An 18542-nucleotide genomic window follows, 5' to 3' on the forward strand; every position below is an offset into this window, starting at 1 on the left:
ATACGACTACCGGAAGTCATTCCCTGCGTCTGCCAGTCACGTGACCCGACGCACTAGATTGTTGCGGTTTTTTGACTCGGTTCTTCTTTGCCGTCGGTCCAGCGTGCGTGTGAAGTTTATTGACTGAGACCCTTCCAGTGTCTGAGGTGGGTGCAGAATTATAATTAAAACGACGCGATATATGTAGAAATAACCTGGATATTCTTTGCATTTAGAAACGAAAGCGGCGTAGCTCAAGGGACGCTCGTATTAAGCCGAACGACCACCAAGCTAATGTTAACACCCACGACGTCTAAATTCTTTCAAACGGCACTTGAATAAACAATAGACTAAAAATTTTGTGAATGCACACCACGCCAATATTGTCTTGCGATCACGTTCGAAATCCGTGACTTTTCAATAATCTTACCTCCGCCTTGGTAGCCTTATCCACTGTTAGCGGGCCTTTCCTTTTGGGCCCACTGGTAGCAAAGCACGCAGGCAATAATTGATTGACATGAGCAGACCTTTCCTCCCCATAAATATAACTCCAGTCTCACTGGAGCGCTGCACTCACAGTTATAGTAATGTAGCAACGTCGTGTCGTGAACCTTCGGAGTACATGACCCCGGTCGAATTGGAAAAATTAGCATCAGCTAAAATGGACGTCCTCCACGTCTACCCCTATCTTGCAACTAGTTTTCTAACAATTGCACCCACAGTATGCTACCATGTTTTTGTAAATGCACACTTTTTATTACATTCATTCAAACTCATGTTCATACTTTTTCATAAATATCTTTTAGGTTTGTGTTTTAAACATGATCAATTTGTACAAACACCTTTCTTGTTGATCATATCGGAAGTGAAAATTTTCTATTGAAACACCCCGAATTGATATGTCAGCTCAATCTGCAATGTTTGGCGAAACTTACATCTATTTAATTTATGTTTTCTCGTGTTTCTCTCTCTCTAGAAAATGTGGGATGGACCAGGGCAAGGACCGAGGGGAAGGCCCCCATTTAGGTAAATAATTGGATTGGATCTTTCTCTATTAGTCACGCAGTGGAGAAATTTACATTTCACAGCAGCAAATCTGCGATTTGGTATATTTCACACTTTACAATGCCTCCACTTACCAGAGTTTTGCTTCTGTAATTTTGTATATACTGAAGTGCCTCACTGATCTGGATTTTGGGCCTAACGTGACACCAACGCAAACATTAAACCTTGACCGGGGGGGGGGGGGGGGGGGGGGGGGGGGGGAACATGATTGACATTTTGAGATTATGAGTAGAAGTTAGTAATAGTTAACAAATGGGGTTTAGCATTTTTGAATTTGGACAATTCTGAGTCATTTGTTTGGTTTGATTCATGTTCCTTGTGATTCTCAATGCTGGTCCTCATGGATTGTTTTTACAATCAGAATAGTTTTTTTTTTAATTACAAAAACGATTTTTTTCTTCTCTAAGTGGTAAAATTTGTATTCCCGTGACATTGTCCAAACACAGTATGTGATGCTTCTCAGTGGCAGTGCCGCATTAACGCAAGCATACCGAGTTCTTTAGTTTAAACATACCACTGTTGGATTCATACATTTTTTTGCTGATAGAAAACAAATAGGCACCATACCTCAATCTTAACTAAAGACAGATAATCATGTGATAAAAGTGATACGTTATAGGTATAACCATTGAATTTACCTAGCTAACTGGAAGTTTCTCCTTCGTGAAACAAATAAAGGTTGTTTTATGTTAATGAACTAATGATCAATTTTATTACAGAGGTAATCACCGCGCAAGAGATCACCCGATTCCTGATTCTTGGCATAGGGATGGGATGAATATGGGTCCCAGGGGCCCTATGGGTCCTCTGGATCTCCCACCGATGGACGTGAGAAGAATGGACGGCCCACCAATGTGGGGACGTGGCATGAATCCGCGTGGTAGAGATATGGACAGAAATTATTTCAGATCTGGTCCAGATTTAGATTTCCAAGGGAAGTTTGATGGTAACGCTAGAGACAATTCGATGAATTCACCGGGTAGATCAGAATTTGATATGGGAGGCAGAGATGTACGGACATGGGGGCAAAACAACAGACATATGGACATGAGAGATCGGGAGATGTGTCGTAATATGGATGGGAGAGGGGCGTTTCCCATGGGCAGAATGGAAAACAAGGATGACTTTCGGGACATGCGGCCCCCCATGGGCGTTGATGATAACCATCGATTTAACATGGACATGACTCCTCATGAAAGGAGGATGATGGACATGGATAGAAGAGGAGGACCACATTTTAATCCAAGAGGTGGGTTTCAGTCGGATATGGATTTCAGAGATCACCCTGGTCCGCCTTCTGAATTTCACGGCAGGGAGCGCTCACCTTTACGATTTGAAAATGATGGCCCTTCAATAGACAGGACGAGAGCTGGCATGTCTCCAGATGCTAGTGGGTCACAAAGATCTGACTTCAAGGGTCCAGAAAACAAGGCCAAAATCAGTGTGGGTCCAGTATCAAGCGGTAGCCCCCTTATCGACTACAGGGGTGGTGAAGAGATGACTCTTGCAGAAGAATGGAAAACCCGACAAAGGGATAAACCCCCACTCTCAGACAAAGTTGTGGAGGGTCTCTCGGGTCCCGCTTACTCAACCGATTTTAGGAGAGATGCGACTGGTCGAGATCCACTATTTCATGAAAGGAATAGACCGCCTATTGACTTTCCAAGGAAAGACGTCCGCTTCCCTTACAGTGATCATTTTGGCGAAATGGATCGACTTCCGCTTGGTAGAAACTCTCCACAAGAAAGAATTCCCCCATCTTCCACCCAAGCTTTAAGAGGAAATGGGAATAATCGCTGGCTTGCAGAAAGAGACTTGGAACAGAGTCAGAATAAACCAAAGCTTGGTGAAGAGTACCGCAAGATGCAGCCAACTCATGAAACCATGAAGCCGACTGATAGTTTTACAGGACTTGCAGGGATTCCACACAGCGAAGGACTGACTCGGGCTAAGGTGACAAAACTGGAAGATTTTCAAAGCAAGGACCAGGACTACAGAGACATTGATTACAGGACGGCATCTGGTAGAATGTTTGAGTACAAACCGAGGGATCTTCCAGCAACACCTCTGATTGAGGAGTCCAAACCAGCTGTGCAACCGCAATTCACTGGATCTGGTTCCAAGGTAAATTTGAATTCATTTGTTAAAATGAATCGATAACTCGTCGACAATCAGTTCCTCTTGTCCGACACAGTTGTCGATCGATTAGTCTCATATCGCACGCTTGAATTTTGATGATAACGGCTTTTGTTGGACAATTCTATAAAAGGATCAAGATTACAGGAGCGCGTCAGTGGAAGGCAGAGTGTCTACAACCATATCCATAACTGGCATTCCAAAGACTGCTACAACGGAGCAGGTAATCAAACACACTCACGGGTTTATTTATACAGGTAACATCCAAGTTACGACCAGCGCGATTTACGACCGCCCGTACTTACGACCATGACCGCCAGACCCTTTCCTTTTTTTGTTTTTTTTTTTTCCTACGCCTGGCACAGCAACGCGCATGCAGCCGGCAACGCGTACTACAATTTTGGCCAGCCAGCATGTCACACACTCGCACAGCAATCTATTGTGTGACTACACTAAATACAGTGGTTATACAGTGCAGATACCGTCTCGGCAACATCTCCTGTAGGACTGTACACTGCTCTTTTTCCTTCGGCGTCCGTCTGAAGTCCGAGCGTGTGTATCGGGCGACCTCTTCTGACCGTTAGCAGGGAGGTGATTGTTCAACAGCTGTATTCTTTACGTACAAGTTTTTTCTTTAACCCACTATATAGAATCTAAATATAAAATATAAATCGATAATTTGAAATATAAAATGAAAAAACGACAATAAAAGGTAGTATGCAATTTTAAATGAACAGTACAGTAAACAGTTTTGAATACATTACAGGTACAGTTATACAGTAATAAAAATCGATAATATGGAATATGAAATGATAAAAACGACACTAAAAGGTAAGTATAACATTTATAAATTAACTGTACAGTAAATAGTTTTGTATACATTACAGGTACAGTTATACAGTACTAAAATCTATAATACGAAATATAACATGATAAAATTGACCCTAAAAGTTATAAAATTTATAAACAAACTAAACAGTTTCATATATAATAGTATTCAATAGAAAACGTTGCTTAAAAACAACAGATTGACATCGTATACTAACCTTTCGTGTAAACCTCACGTCGGCCATTTTGAATGGATTTCCATTTATGACCGTTTTGTCGGAACGGAACCCGGTCGTAAATCAGATGTTATTTGTATTTTTGAACCAGAATGGAAACCACCTGTTGCGAAGTTCTAAACAAGTTTGCCTTCTTTTTGTTTTCTTCAGATTTTTGGTGCCTTTACAGTGCCAGATGGGGTGCCGCAACCAGGGATGAAGATTAAAAATATCCCAGGTAAAGATCGTGAGCCTGTGGATCTGTTTTGGGGCAATCGATCGCAAACATGCCCCCTCGATTATACGCTCTTTTTTGCCGGTTGCACCTGCGCTCGCCTCCTTATTTATTCTTCATGGTTGCTTTTGTAGTCTTTGCATTGATCCTCGGATCACTTTGGAACCGGGGCGGGTTGGGTGGTGGTCTGAAAAGACCATTATGCCATCATTTGCCATGTCTGGGGATGTTGGGGCCATTGCCAGCAGTTGCTGAACTCACTGTGAACCTTTAGTGGGAGTGTGTGCATGTGTGCGTGTCCTCCAAAGACGTTGATGTAGGTCCTTTTGTCAAACTTGTAATTACTGTGAATGTTTTTGTTGGGGTACTCAGGGTCTTTCATTTGTGAAGCACAAAAGTTTCAAAAAAGAAATCAACGCAAAAGACCACATTGTTCTGTACCCATGGTAAACATTACCATCTTTCACCGCTATTGGATTGTCCCCTTTAAACGTGTTAAGGCTTTGTTATCAGAAGATGGACGATCGTAAAACCCATAAACATGCAGTATTCCTGAAGAAGGTACAGTATTTGAATGGCTATCTAAAACTCCCCCACAGAGAAATGTTGACTCATTTCGATGTGTTTTAACGCACCGCTGTTTTTTATTTGTTATAGTGGGCTAAATGTGGTTACTGGAACTGACTAACAAAAACCCATTTGTATTTTAAATGCTGTCCCCAGGTTACAGCTACGATACGGCCTATGTGGAGTTTTTAAACCTCGAGGATGCCGTCCGCTTCATGGAGTCCAACAAGGTGGCCTGTCCTCGTCACTCGACCAAGGCCGCCTCTCCCAACAGGATTACGAGGGGTCGAGAGGGCAATTAGTCGATTTGGGAAGAGAGTGGGGTTTCCTTTCTTAGTTCTTGGTCTACATTGATTGAGGAATCAGTCATTATGTTCTGTAAAATCCCAACAATGGTCAACGGGAAAAGTTTCCAGAAATGCGTCCACCCATTTTGTTCCGCTTCTTTAGAGTCATGGTGTGAGGAAAGTCGGTTTAGCAACGAAAGCCCAGACTTTTCTTTGCCCAACCAGTTAATCTAGCTCTTCCGGGGATCCCAAAACAAAATCTCTCCAGCGCCTTTCGCCGTGCCCACGTTGGGCTCTTCCAAGAATGGTCTCACAACTAAATATTGGGTGTAGTGATGACTATAAAGAATGGTCACTCTATTTTAAAAAGTTATTGTCCTGGAGAAGGCCAATTATTCCTTCGAGCACCCCTTACGAGCGGGTTCCGTTCCGACAAAATGGTCGTAAGTCAAACGGTCGTAAGTCCAAATCCATTCAAAATGGGCGATGTGACGTTTACACGACAGGATGTCATTGACCAATCTGCTAACAAACATCTGTGGCCACAAAATTCGAGACTGAATGAACAGTCCGAATAGAATAAACTCATTTTCTTTTGGGTTGACCAGACTCGTCTTCTTTTCCACTGGGAAATGACAACAATAAGTCAATTAATCGCCAATCACATGTTTTGACAAGGTTGCTGGTGCCTCAAGCGTGTGCATCTTTTTAACTAAAAATTAGACTAATGCCATGGTCACTTGCAAAATCCGAACGTGTATCCTTAAATATAAAAATAACACATTTGTTTATGCTAGCTGTCAGCGGATTCACCATACTCCCTACTGTAACAATGGAAAGACTTGCAATGTATTGTACAGACAAGCGGTGGCTGATCATTTACCTCTTAACTGTGAAATGGACGCTTAATGTTGAGATTGATGGGAAAAGCTGGTGAGCGAGCTTGTTTTGGGGTGAAAGTGCGCATAGCGATTTGACTTTCGAAGAATAAATGACATGTGTTGACATCAGAGGAGCATAGTCATTGTCTGTGTAGTTAGTTACATTCTGTATGGGAATAATATTTCATTTGAGGTTTTATGAAAAACGGTCTGGCCTAAGGTCACTAGTCTGATGAATGGTAAACTGTTGTGGAACCTCAAGCTGGTTCAATAATGCTTTGGATTGTTCATGATGGGTCTCTTTGGGTGTTGATAAATAAGGCCTGAAAACTCGTCGTTGATCTGTTGTTTCTGGTGTCTGATTTGCAATGGAGTTTTCCTAAAGTGATGTTGCAAACTTGCTTCAAAGTGAAATTTCTTAGCATCTTTCGGTGGTTACATTAAAATCTTTAGCATCAGGCTCTGTTGGGATGCTTAGATTGCTTGTCTTGGTTTCTTATTATATACATATGTACACAAAATCCGTCTGGCTGGTGACTTTTCGGTTTCTCTTGTGTTCAGTTTCAGCTTCTCTTTTGTTTAACAATGTCATGATTTTTCACGGGTTTTGTAATATCTATTGGAAGTGGTCCAACTGTGGAGAACATGGTGACACGTGGAACTGGAGGTGGTTGTGACTTGGTCTTCCATCTAAGCCAATTGGGGGAAATCTGAGAACTGATTGTTTTTTTTTTTTTTTTTTTTTTTTTTTTTTTTGGTAATAATTTGGGGCTGGCATTTTCCAACGTTTTCTTTTTTTTATCCTCGTGTTCAATGCACAAGCACACACACAGAAACGAGCTTAGTTTAGAGTCATTCTCATGCAAGATCTTACTGGTAAATTCAAAGATTAGACTACTGTATGGCGTGGGTTTCCTTGCTTAAATTTGCCATTGGAATTTTGTTTACGGACTATAGCAAAAGAATGTTTCTTCCTAAATATGCTGAGATTTGGAAATGGCATGTTGATCGTATCCTGTGGCCTGAATTGGGAATCATGTGAATTAGTGGTTGAGTTCATCACCAATGCTGAATATGGAAATCAAAAGTTTCAAAGTCTGCTTTATTATTTAGGGTTGATGATGAGACGAAATGTGCAATTATGAAGAGGACAGCTTGTGATGATGTGACTCGGTTGTCTGGTGTATCATATGAGGATGGCTCAAGTGACAAAGCAGTTCTTGGGGGTCATTTCATACTGCAACTATAATTTAGTAGCATTCACGAGTGGGGGCCTGTTGTATCAAGGATGGTACTCGGTCATGGATCAGTGTACCGTCCATGGTGCCCCTGCCACATTGCATTTCGGGTCTCCTATGGTGTTATTTTAGGCATTACCAACTTTCTTAACGGCTCATGTTGAATCCTTGCGTGTGCTCTTGTTGCAGGGTTCCCTCAAGGTTGGCACTAGAATAGTTTCCATGAGCTACTCTCATCCAGATGACGGTGAAAGAAGTGTTAATGTAAGTACTATAAAGGTGGAATTTGTCGCTAAGAAAGCCAGGCTTGCTTGAATGGTGCTCAAGAGATGATTTCAGACATATTGTCAATAAACAAGAAATCCGATTTGCAACTTGTCTCCACCCCTGGATTCACAGTTACCCAGTCCCGATGTGCCATCAGAAGAATTTCAGTCCTGTCGAAACGAGTCCATGCCGAAAGGTCTAGAGGAGGCCACCCAGTGGCAGCGCAACTCCGACCTTACCCCAGAGGCCTGGCAGCAGCAGGTGGACCAGCGGTTTCAGCAACAGGAAAACGAGACACAAGCACAGTCTTGGGGCAGCCAAACCCCCCCTCACCCCAACCACCATCAGTCCAAATCAATCTTTAAAAATAGTAAAAGTATGTACACCCCCCCTCCCCCCCCCAAAAAAAAATGTTCGTTAGAATGACCACATTCTCCTTGCTTTCCCCAACAGCAATGATCATAAAAAATATCAAACCCAACACAACCATAGAAGCCATTCTTAAAGCCTTGGAACCATTTGCCTATCTGGATGAGAGAAATGTTCGTCTAATCAAGGGCGCCAAGACCGCTGGAGCAAAGTGCTTTTGCTTTGTTGATATGGACTCCCATGAGGTGCCTTAAGTAAAATATCCATGCGATTACTTGTGTTCACATCTTTATGCGACGCTTTGTGGAGCAAGTGTTCCTTTGTTTTTGCTTTTTGTAGCAAGTGACACGGTTGGTGGATGTTCTGGTCAAAAGGCCCTACCCCCTTTATATTGACGGAGTCAGAGTGTATGTGGAGGTTGCAAAACCCCTAAAGAATCCGAAGTAAGTCGCTGGGTCATATTTTGTTTCGTCCCACTGCGGCTGCCATCCACTATTCCTTCCGGTAAATGGGTGCTTGCTTCATTTCTAATATGCTTGTTCTAGTTTAAGGAGAGAATTTGACAAAGCAAACAGCTTTTCTCCAAGCAACCAGCCTGAAGGCAACGCAACAGAGGTTAGTTGTGCTCTTATTTTTAGTGACGGAAGTCAAGTTCACATTTTCCTCCGACGTTTCAGCAGCAGTATTACCCCCAGCCGCCACCCTTTACGCAGCCAGCTCCTGAAATGCAAGGTGGGGGGACATCTTAACGTAACTCATACATTTGTGAACATGAATGGACCTTAGACCGAGCTGTTTTTTTTTTCTTAGCCGATTCGGCGACCGGAAGCAGCAATCCTCCTCTGGCAGTCGATGGCAACGCAAGTCAGGTAGATTTAACGCAAGGTTTATGTTCACTTATTCCAAATGATACCAGTCTGCATTCTTGTAACATGTAATCTCATAGGGAGTTGACTATAATGCCGATCAAGCTGTGGATCAGTCCTACCAGGCGAGTGGGGATCAGGTGCCTGACGATGCCGCAACGACCCCCAGTCAGTCGTATGGTAAGATCATTAAGGACAACTTTATTATCAAATGTACTGCATACAGCACAGATGACATTTCTGCCATCTCAACCAGATAACTGCCATCACAGCATCCAAAGCAAATTAAAAAAATTCCATCTAACAGTGTGTTGCCAACTTTTAGTGGTTAGCATTGAGGTGCGAAATTACCTAACGATGACGCTTCAACCTTAGTTTTTACTCAGGGATTATTAACTCTACGTCTGTGTATACTTAACCTAAAATCTTCCAGAATACTGTGTAGTTCTTTTTGAAACTCATGCATGCCACACATTCAATGCCAGCCGTTTGCATTGACCAATTTTTAAAATGAATTCTATATTATACAATAAATAAGAATAATATAATTATCTTATTATGTTATAATACATAATATACCGTATTTTCTGGAATATAAGGCAGGATATATAAACATGAATATACAGTAAAGTCTCGTTATATCGATATTCAAGGGAGTCCGAAAAAATATCGATATAACCGGGACTATCGATATATCCGACCCTGTTTGCATGTAATTTTCTCCGTGCGTGCATAGAAATAGTATCGATATAACCGGGACTATCGATATATCCGATATCGATATAACGAGACTTTACTGTATATTTCAAAACCGTTTCTATACATAGGGTGCACCGCATTATAAGGGGCACCTTCAATGACTAACATATTTTAACACGTTTTCCATACAGAAGGCGCACCGGATTATGAGGCGCATGGTCAGCTTTTAAAAAACATGTTTTCTCTTTGGTACAGGTGCCTGCCACATAAATAATTGAGGGATTTGTACAAAATGCATGTTTGTCAGTAAAAATATCTTTTGGTCATGATTCCTCCTGATGCAGAGACGCAAGATACATCCAGTTACCTGTACGATGCCACATCAGGCTTCTACTATGACCCCGAAACCACGCTGTATTATGACCCTGGCTCGAGCGTGAGTATGCAAGACAACACTGTAGAGTTGCACCAATACATTATTTTTCCTACCCATTATGAGTATCAGTAGCCTACTTATATTTTAGAACTGGTCGATCCCAAATTTTCACCCGCCACCCCCAGCCTATTCCCAGTTTGGCCCTCACAAATGAGCATATTTGCGGATTTTCTCACGCGCAAAATCACAATATTACTCTGGACTCATTGACTCTAATCCTGGAAACTCGCGGGTCCTCTTTTCCCTCTATCACAAAATCATACAACCTCCTATCTCTCTCCCCTCACACTTTTATTCCTCTGATACATGCAACACTCTGCTTATGTTTTTTAGCGAAAAGATCAACAAAGTCCATCAGCACCTCGGGTCCTCTGTCCCCCCCACCCTCTCCCAGCCTTTCTACTCCTTCCCAACTACTTTACGCTTTTGAACTCCCCCATCCCTCTATAATCTCAGACATTGTCAACTCGACCCCCCCTACTATCCTTATCAAGTCCTGCCTACCCTCTCTTCTCCCATTTATTTCTACCATTATTCACTCCTCATTATCAACTGGAATTGTTCCTATCCCACTCAAAACCACAGCTGTCACTCCAATCCTGAAAAAACCTGGCTCAGACCCAAACGATTTCAATAACTTAGGTCCAATTTCCCACCTTCCATTCATCGCCAAAATTCTTGAAAAGACAGTTGTGTCCCAGCTTCACTCACACCTCACTCACAATAACCTCGACGAACAATTCCAGTCTCGTTTCCGCCCCCGCCACAGTACTGAATCGGCTCTCATAAAAATCATGAATGATCTTTTTATGGTAGCCGATGCCGGTTCACTCTCCATCCTCATCCTTCTCGACCTGACCTCAGCTTTTGACACCATTTCCCACCCTATCCTGCTCGACAGACTTTCCACCCTGGGCATCACCCACACCCCACTTCACTGGTTTCATTCCTATCTCTCTGATCGCTCACAATTCATCCAAATCAACTTGTTCACCTCACGGTCCTCTCCTGTGTCCTCTGGTGTTCCTCAAGGGTCTGTCCTGGGGCCACTTCTCTTTATTATCTACCTACTTCCTCTTGGCAATATTTTCCGTAAGTTTGGCATTCACTTTCACTGCTTCGCTGATGACACCCAACTCTACCTCTCCAGCAACCCTGATGCCTTTCTTCCACCTTCATCCCTCTCACTTTGCCTCTCAGAAATTAAATCCTAGCTTTCCCATAACTTTCTCAAGCTTATCGGTGAAAAAACGGAACTTCTCCTTGTCGGTACCAAATCCACCCTCCACAAAACTAACAGTTTCTCTCTCACCATTGACAGTTCAACCGTGTCCCCCTCCCCTCAGGTCAAGAGCCTGGGTGTCATCCTCGATAGCTCACTATCTTTTCACTCCCATATCCGTAATATTAACCGTCTCCGTCCCTCGCTCACCCTCACTCCGCTGCTATCCTTATCCACAGTCTCGTCACCTCCCGCATCGATTATTGTAACTCACTTCTCTTCGGTGTCAATTAGAAATTTCTCCATGAACTCCAACTCGTCCAAAATTCTTCAGCCCGGATCATCACTAGAACCCCCTCCTTTTACCACATCACCCCTGTCCTCCAGCAGCTCCACTGGCTTCCTGTTAAACATCGAATCAAATTCAAAATACTTCTGTTTACATTCAAAGCCATCCATAACCTTGCCCCTCCCTATCTTTCTGACCTGCTTCAAATCTCCGTTCCCTCTCGGTCCCTCAGATCCTCATCCGCCCTTCACCTCTATGTGCCCTCTGCCCGTCTCACCACGATGGGATGCAGAGCTTTCAGCCGCTCTGCTCCTAAACTCTGGAATTCTCTTCCACCCAACATCCGTAATATTGACTGCCTCCCTATTTTCAAGTCCCACCTCCAAACCCATCTGTTAAAAATTGCTTTCAATGTCTAGTTCAAGCTGCTATTTTATTATTTATCATTTTACTTATGGTTTTATTGTTATGTGCTTTGTTTTATTGTTTTTATTGTAAAGTGTCCTTGGGTGTTTTGAAAGGCGCTTGAAATTAAATGTATTATTATTATTATTATTATTATTTTACTATTTTCGGCAAGGTGACCCAAATAGATACGTCCTACGGAGTCCTTCACTGCAGCAATGTTTTCTCCTGAAAGAGGAGTGTGTACAAGTGATTGACAACTTTGTCAGACGAGCAGTGATTTGCTTGCCACGAAATGGTGGACATTTGGAACACATCTTGAAAAAGCTTTAAATTAACTAAAAATTGATAGAAATAGCTGAGACTGGTGAATGGTCTTCCTTAAACTGAATAAAGTGTGGTTGTAATTTGAAATAAATAGCTTTTTAATCAAAGCCACAATTGACCTTTTCATGGGTGGTCAACTTTTTGGGGAACCCTGTACACCGGAAAATACGGTACTTGTTTTTCGAAGAACATCAAATCTAAAATGTTTCTCAGTGTATTCACCTGAACGTATCCTGGTATCAATCAAATCTCATGTGTCTCATACCCTTCTATCTCTATTTGTACGCAGTACTTCTACAATGCTCAGAACCAAGAGTACCTGTACTGGGACACCGAAGCAAAGGCATATGTTCCTGTACCTGGAGGCAATCAAGACCATCACCCTGTGGTAATGACTGCCGAAGACCAAGCCATTCTTTCCAACCCAGCGGCCGACGCTCCTCTGGATATGAAAAAACCCTCAAAGCCTCCGCTGCCCACCACGCAGCCACCCATTAACACCAACAACCAGGAAACGCCGTCTCCGGAAAAGAAAGATGACGACGACTCGTCAAGAAGAGACGACAGGCCAAAAAGTCTAGCTGCAGTCAAGGTTTTATTTTATTTTTATTTTTCTAAGTATAAAAACCAATGCCTTAAAAATTTCTTGATCGGAGAAAGAGAGAGCAAATTAACGTTAGTTCCGCTTCAGATCATGAAGGATATGGAGCGTTGGGCCAAGATACAAAACCGCCAAAAGGACTGCGTGCGATCCCCGTCGCCGGTGCTGAGAGGCGGCGGGGATGACGACCGGAAGCAATCCAAGTCGGCTGATGCCGGGTTTGCGGTGTTTGAGAGGAAGGTTAGGGGAACACGCTAAGATTGAAGTCTCATTATTTCCAAGTCATGTCATTTACTTAATTGTATGCCCACAGAAATCGGGGAGTGAAGATCTCTTTAAGAAGCCCGTTGCTCCAGCTAAAAAAGACGAAAAGGGAAAGGTGAGAAAGTTGCGGTGAGATTGTTTACACACACAGAACTTCACATTAACTTTTGCGCTAGTCGCCCTTATTTGTTACCATCATGAATGCGAAATTTTATTAACCCGGATGCTGCACAGTTATTAGGCAAATTATAAATCTGCTCACATCTGCTCCTTTAACACATGAAGTAATAATGAAATAATAACAAACACTGACAAGCATTTCTTTTTATTTATTTAAAAACTAAAACAAAAGTGCATCACGACAAAGGTACTGTGTTCCCATTGCTCTGTGACGTGGAGCGCCATTCCCCAAAATTGTTTGGGTTTTTCTTGCAGGGGGTGCCAATAAAGCGCTGGTCAGACCTCTGGCAATGTTTTTCCCTTCCACAAGGGGGTAGCATTTCCCCCTTTTCCATTATTAGTGTTTTGTTCCAGCTTCAGCTGTTGTTAAAGCGCTATATAAACCAATATGTCTGTACTTCATTGTATTTTGGACAGCTGCCCTCATTTCAAGCTCATATAAATCCAGACCCATGTTATTTAGGAATTAACTCTTTTTTTCTGATGAAAGAAGAGAGTCTTGGGTTTCCTCTGCTGAATCAAATGTTTATGTAGTCCTATAACTCAATATTCTGTAGGTCCTGCAATTTGAGGAAGAAAATGACAAAAACCCTGGCAATGGAGTAGACACATATTTGCACATTGTCTGGCAGTGAATGAGTTAATTATACTACATCTTAGCACTGCCTGGCAAGTTACACCACATGATACTACATTGTAGGCACACAACTATAAGTCCAGAGTTGTCTCTATTCTGTAAAAACTCATTGAAAAAAGTATTCTTGAAAAATCTACACATATAGTGATATTATGAACCCCAATCTGGTGGGATAAAACTATTCAAGATTGACCGCCAGTCAGCACAATGGTTTTAGCATGTTTTGTTGCATTTCGTCAGCAACCGATGGGCTCCTTGGGCATGCTGGCGTCGGACTACGCTGCCGGAAGCGACGAGGAGGTGGAGGAGGACAAGGAGGAGGTGGCACGCAGTGACCAGGTCAGCAAAGCGCCGCCTGCCCAGCGGGAGGACAAACTGACGGACTGGAAGAAGATGGCCTGCTTGCTGTGCAGGAGACAGTTCCCCAACAAAGATGCACTCATTCGCCACCAGCAGCTGTCGGACCTGCACAAAGTACAGTACCGCCTGCTAGCACTGTGAACACCATTCATTGTATCGTCATCTCTTTTTCATCTCTTTTTGTTTGAACTATTAGCAAAACATGGAAATCCACTTGAAGATCAAGAAGTCCAAAAAAGAGTTGGAGGCGCTTGAGATCCAGGAAAAAAAAGTGAGTGGAATGAAGCAGGGTCTAGGGGTATTTTTACTTGGCGCATACGTACTATGTCACGGTACTATAAACTCACGTTACTATAAACTCTCCAGAGAATGAAATTGGGGTTGCTATGATACCAGTACTCAGGGATGCATATGGGCCTAAGTCTGTTCTCTTTGTCATCTCCGAAATACCATAGAACACAGGTGTCAAAGTCAAGGCCCGGGGGCCAAAACCGGCCCGCCACATCATTTTTTTCAGCCCGCGAAAGCAAATAAAACTTGTGAAATTGCATGATGCTTGCTAAAATCTTAACCAAAATTTCATATTTTTGGAGGTAAACCACAATAGCAGTTATTCTTGATGTCAGATTTGAAAGCTAGTTATTTATTAATTTGTTGTGCGCTCCATATGTGATATTTGGAGGGGATTAAACATTCTAATGACTTCCCCAAATTCATAACGGCCCTCGAGAGGAAACTACAATGTGGCCCGTGGCAAAAAATGATTTTGACACCCCTTCCATAGAAGATCAAAATAGCACGGTATTGATTGTGTAGTTACTAAAGAACACTATTGTATGAATATATATTTATGAATGTGTATGAATAAATTATTTGACTTCAATTAAAATTGTTTATGTATTAGAAAAAATATTTTAGTCAAATCATGATTTTTTTCTTGTAAGAAATGTAGAACTATACTGCTAATCAACACGGTGCTTTAACGGTATTCCGACTGGTACTGTATTTGGACTGTATATTTTGTATACAGCGGTCTTTGCAAATACAGCTGAGTTGAGTTTGAAGAATTTGGCCTGAATGACGCAACATCCACAATTTCCCCATAAAAAAATCAACTGTGGACTCGTCAGACCACAAAAAAAAATCCATTTTGCATTATTTTATCATTGATAAGCTTGGAGAAGCCACCGGCATTACTGGATGATCTTTCTCAACGGCTTTTGCTTTATGTTGTAGAGTTTTATCTTATTTTATTTTTATTTAATTTTAGTCTCTAACCTGTGACTGTAAAGTGTCCTTGAGAGTTTTGAAAGACGCTTAAAAATAAAATATATCATTATTATTATGATTATTATTGTTATTATTTTATGTTGGGGTGTAGCTTAATGATAATTCTAGGCGTGTCATCGTACCCATCGCCAAATGTCACTTTCAATGCATGATTTTCAATGGATGCCCTGCTATTGACTCGTGACCTCTTAAGCATCGTAAATGTATCTCTGTTTCACATTCCCCACACAGCTGGACACTAGAGAAGTTGTCAAATCACCAGAACAAAAAAGGAGAAAACATCATCACCACCAACAGCCGTCGCAACATAACACCTGGGCCGCAGGATCCAGGTATGACTCAACACAACCTGAACGTAGCACCTTATAATGTGGTGTGCTTTATATATGGAAAGGTTTTATATACAGTGATACCTCAGCTCACAAACTTGATTGGTTCTCAGAAACTGTGTGTATGATGAAATATTTGTCTGCCCAACATTTCCCATAATAAACCATTAAAATGAGAATAATCTGTTCCCAGGTCCCCATAAAACATGAATTTTGACTAAATAAGCCTTTAAACTACACAAAATATACCTTATTTTAGGTATAAAAAAATGTGCTATTGTAAACTAATTAAAGAAAGAAACTGTACTGTATAATAAAGTCGTTTTATTTACCTTTGTGATGGTTGTAGTTACCTCTTGATGATATCCGAGTGAAGTTGCCCTGCTTTCTCGGCGCTAATACCCTCACTCACACTGTCCCCTGCCAGCTGCTTTTCGCTAATCCAATTCAACAGACGTTTTTCAACCTCTTCTATTGCCTGAGACCGTTGCTTAGACAACACAGCAACACGTAGCAATGGTCGACTTAGCATACTGGTACTGGGACGCTAAATCACACAAACGCACACCTCGTTCGTGTTTTTAAATGAACTCCTTCTTCTGTTCGACCATAATTTTCTTTTGTGTCCTCTTCGGCTTAACACAAGCCTTGGGGGGGGGGGTCTTTTTCTGTCCCATAATAGCAAAAGTACTACACTCTATAACAAACCACGTCTGCGCTCAAAGAAAGGTGGTGACGAAAACGACTCTGCCATCCACCATGGCGCTGTTCGACCATGTGGTTTGGTGTTCATCCGCTGAAAAGTAGTCCGCCAGCCACTGTGGCGCCGTGTGGTTTGGTTCGTACGCCGATAACTAGTTCGTCAGCAGAGACTTGATGCTTGCGAATTTAATGTTCGTGAGCTGAAGCGTTTGTATGCGGAGGTATCACTGTATTTATATATTATAGTTGTATAACTTTTCATTCATTGAAGGTGTGCCTTATACTCCAATGTGCCTTATATATGGAACAAGTTTGAAAATACACCATTCATTAGGGGTGCACCTTATATGAAAATACACCATTCATTGGGGGTGCGCCTTATGCTCCGATGCGCTTTATACACCAGAAAATATGATGTACTGTATCTATAAATAATTAAAAAAAAAACATAATTTCAAATGTTTTTTATTTACACTTAGGAATGTGAATAAAGTGAGTGACAGACCTGGTTTGGGCTCAGAACCTCCACCGGTAAGTGTGCTGCCTTATGTCTAAAAGACGCCACTTAAATTTTCCGCACGGTTACTCTTTATGTACCCTCGTTTTGAACCCATTTCCACAGAGGCGCCAGAAAAAAGACCACGCCGCTTGGGACCACGCCACCTACAAACAAGCAGTGCGCAAGGCCATGTTTGCACGCTTTAAAGAACTGGAGTGATCTCACACTCCCTCGCCGCTCGCTGTCCGTCACACGTTGTGAACTCATGCCGCCCAAAAAAAACTTTGCAAAGACGCTGATGGAGGGTTATTACCAGCGGTGGTCATGAAGGCCGTCTTTCCTGAACTTGTAATTATAAAAACCCACAGAGACTCAAGGTTAAAGTTTGTTTTAAAGCTTCAACTTGATTTCCTTTCCTATTTTTATTGTGTGTGGATGTAGTATTGTGCGCATTTTTTTTCTACATAAAAAAATGACAAAAAATAGACACTCAACTTTTTTTTATTTTGAGCATTTTGACATGAAAATTTAGTAGGAAAATACACAACAAATGGAAGCACTTTAGTCATTAATGGTGTACGAAAATCTGAATTTCAGAAATATTTGGACAAAATACCAATATAAAAACCCAGTGAAAATCAGTAATTATTTTAATCATGATTCATCCCAAAGTGTTGGCAGGAGATTGGGATTTAAAAAAAAATCAGTGAATAATTCATGTTCCTTCACTCTTTCACTGCCAGACGACATGCAAAAATGTGTCCATTCTAGTGCCAGGGTTTTTGTCATTGTCCCTCAAATTCCATGACCCACAGAATATTGAGTTTTAGGGCTACATAAACATTCAATTCAGCGCAAGAAACCTTAGACTCTCTTTCATAAGAGAAAAAAAGAGTTAATTCTTAAATTATATAGTTCTGGAGTTATCTGAGCTTTAAATTGGGGCGGTTGTACTAAAGGCAAATGCTGCCCCCTAATGGGAGGGAAAAACATTGACACAAACAAGCTTTATCTGCACCCCTTCAAGAAAAAAACACGAACAAATTCGGGAATGGCGCTTCACATCATGCTTTTCAATTCCCGAATAAATTTAGGAATGGCACTGAATGAAATAAAAGCACCATGATTTTTTTTCTTTAAAAAGAACATGCCTCGGGATGGGATTTAAAAAAAAACGAAGTGAAAGAGAAAAGATAGCAAATGAGTGGGGGTCGGCACAAAAAAAAGATTAGATAGCATCCCCCAAATAAATGGTGAATGCTGATCCATAAATATTAAAGAGTCCGCTCTACATTTTATAGTTGGCCCGACGTTAAAAAAACAAAGAAAAATAACATTGAAGTCAAATGGCGGAGTCTCTTGTCCCGTT

General features: G+C 41.7%; 1 protein-coding gene across 2 annotated transcripts; it reads left to right on the forward strand.

Moving 5' to 3' along the window:
• The first annotated feature begins 9 nt into the window (after nt 1-9).
• On the forward strand, nt 10-17575 carry rbm6 (RNA binding motif protein 6). Of its 2 annotated transcripts, none has more exons than XM_089009775.1 (23): nt 10-146; nt 956-1005; nt 1764-3168; nt 3314-3403; nt 4395-4461; nt 5182-5255; nt 7621-7695; nt 7831-8074; nt 8152-8312; nt 8407-8510; nt 8613-8682; nt 8745-8799; nt 8878-8936; nt 9014-9113; nt 9977-10068; nt 12601-12903; nt 13003-13152; nt 13226-13291; nt 14234-14467; nt 14550-14624; nt 15875-15975; nt 17154-17205; nt 17297-17575. In XM_089009775.1, the coding sequence occupies exons 2-23, from the start codon at nt 959-961 to the stop codon at nt 17390-17392; spliced, it is 3720 nt and encodes a 1239-aa protein (XP_088865901.1). In that variant the 5' UTR covers nt 10-146; nt 956-958; the 3' UTR covers nt 17393-17575. The 2 variants fall into 2 exon arrangements, with proteins under 2 accessions (XP_088865901.1, XP_088865903.1); XM_089009777.1 differs by having other exon boundaries at nt 8748-8799.
• Nucleotides 17576-18542: the final 967 nt, after the last annotated feature.

This window comes from Hippocampus bargibanti, linkage group LG12, assembly GCF_051943395.1.
Source record: "Hippocampus bargibanti isolate YZ-2025 linkage group LG12, ASM5194339v1, whole genome shotgun sequence".
In the NCBI taxonomy this organism is placed as follows: domain Eukaryota; kingdom Metazoa; phylum Chordata; class Actinopteri; order Syngnathiformes; family Syngnathidae; genus Hippocampus; species Hippocampus bargibanti.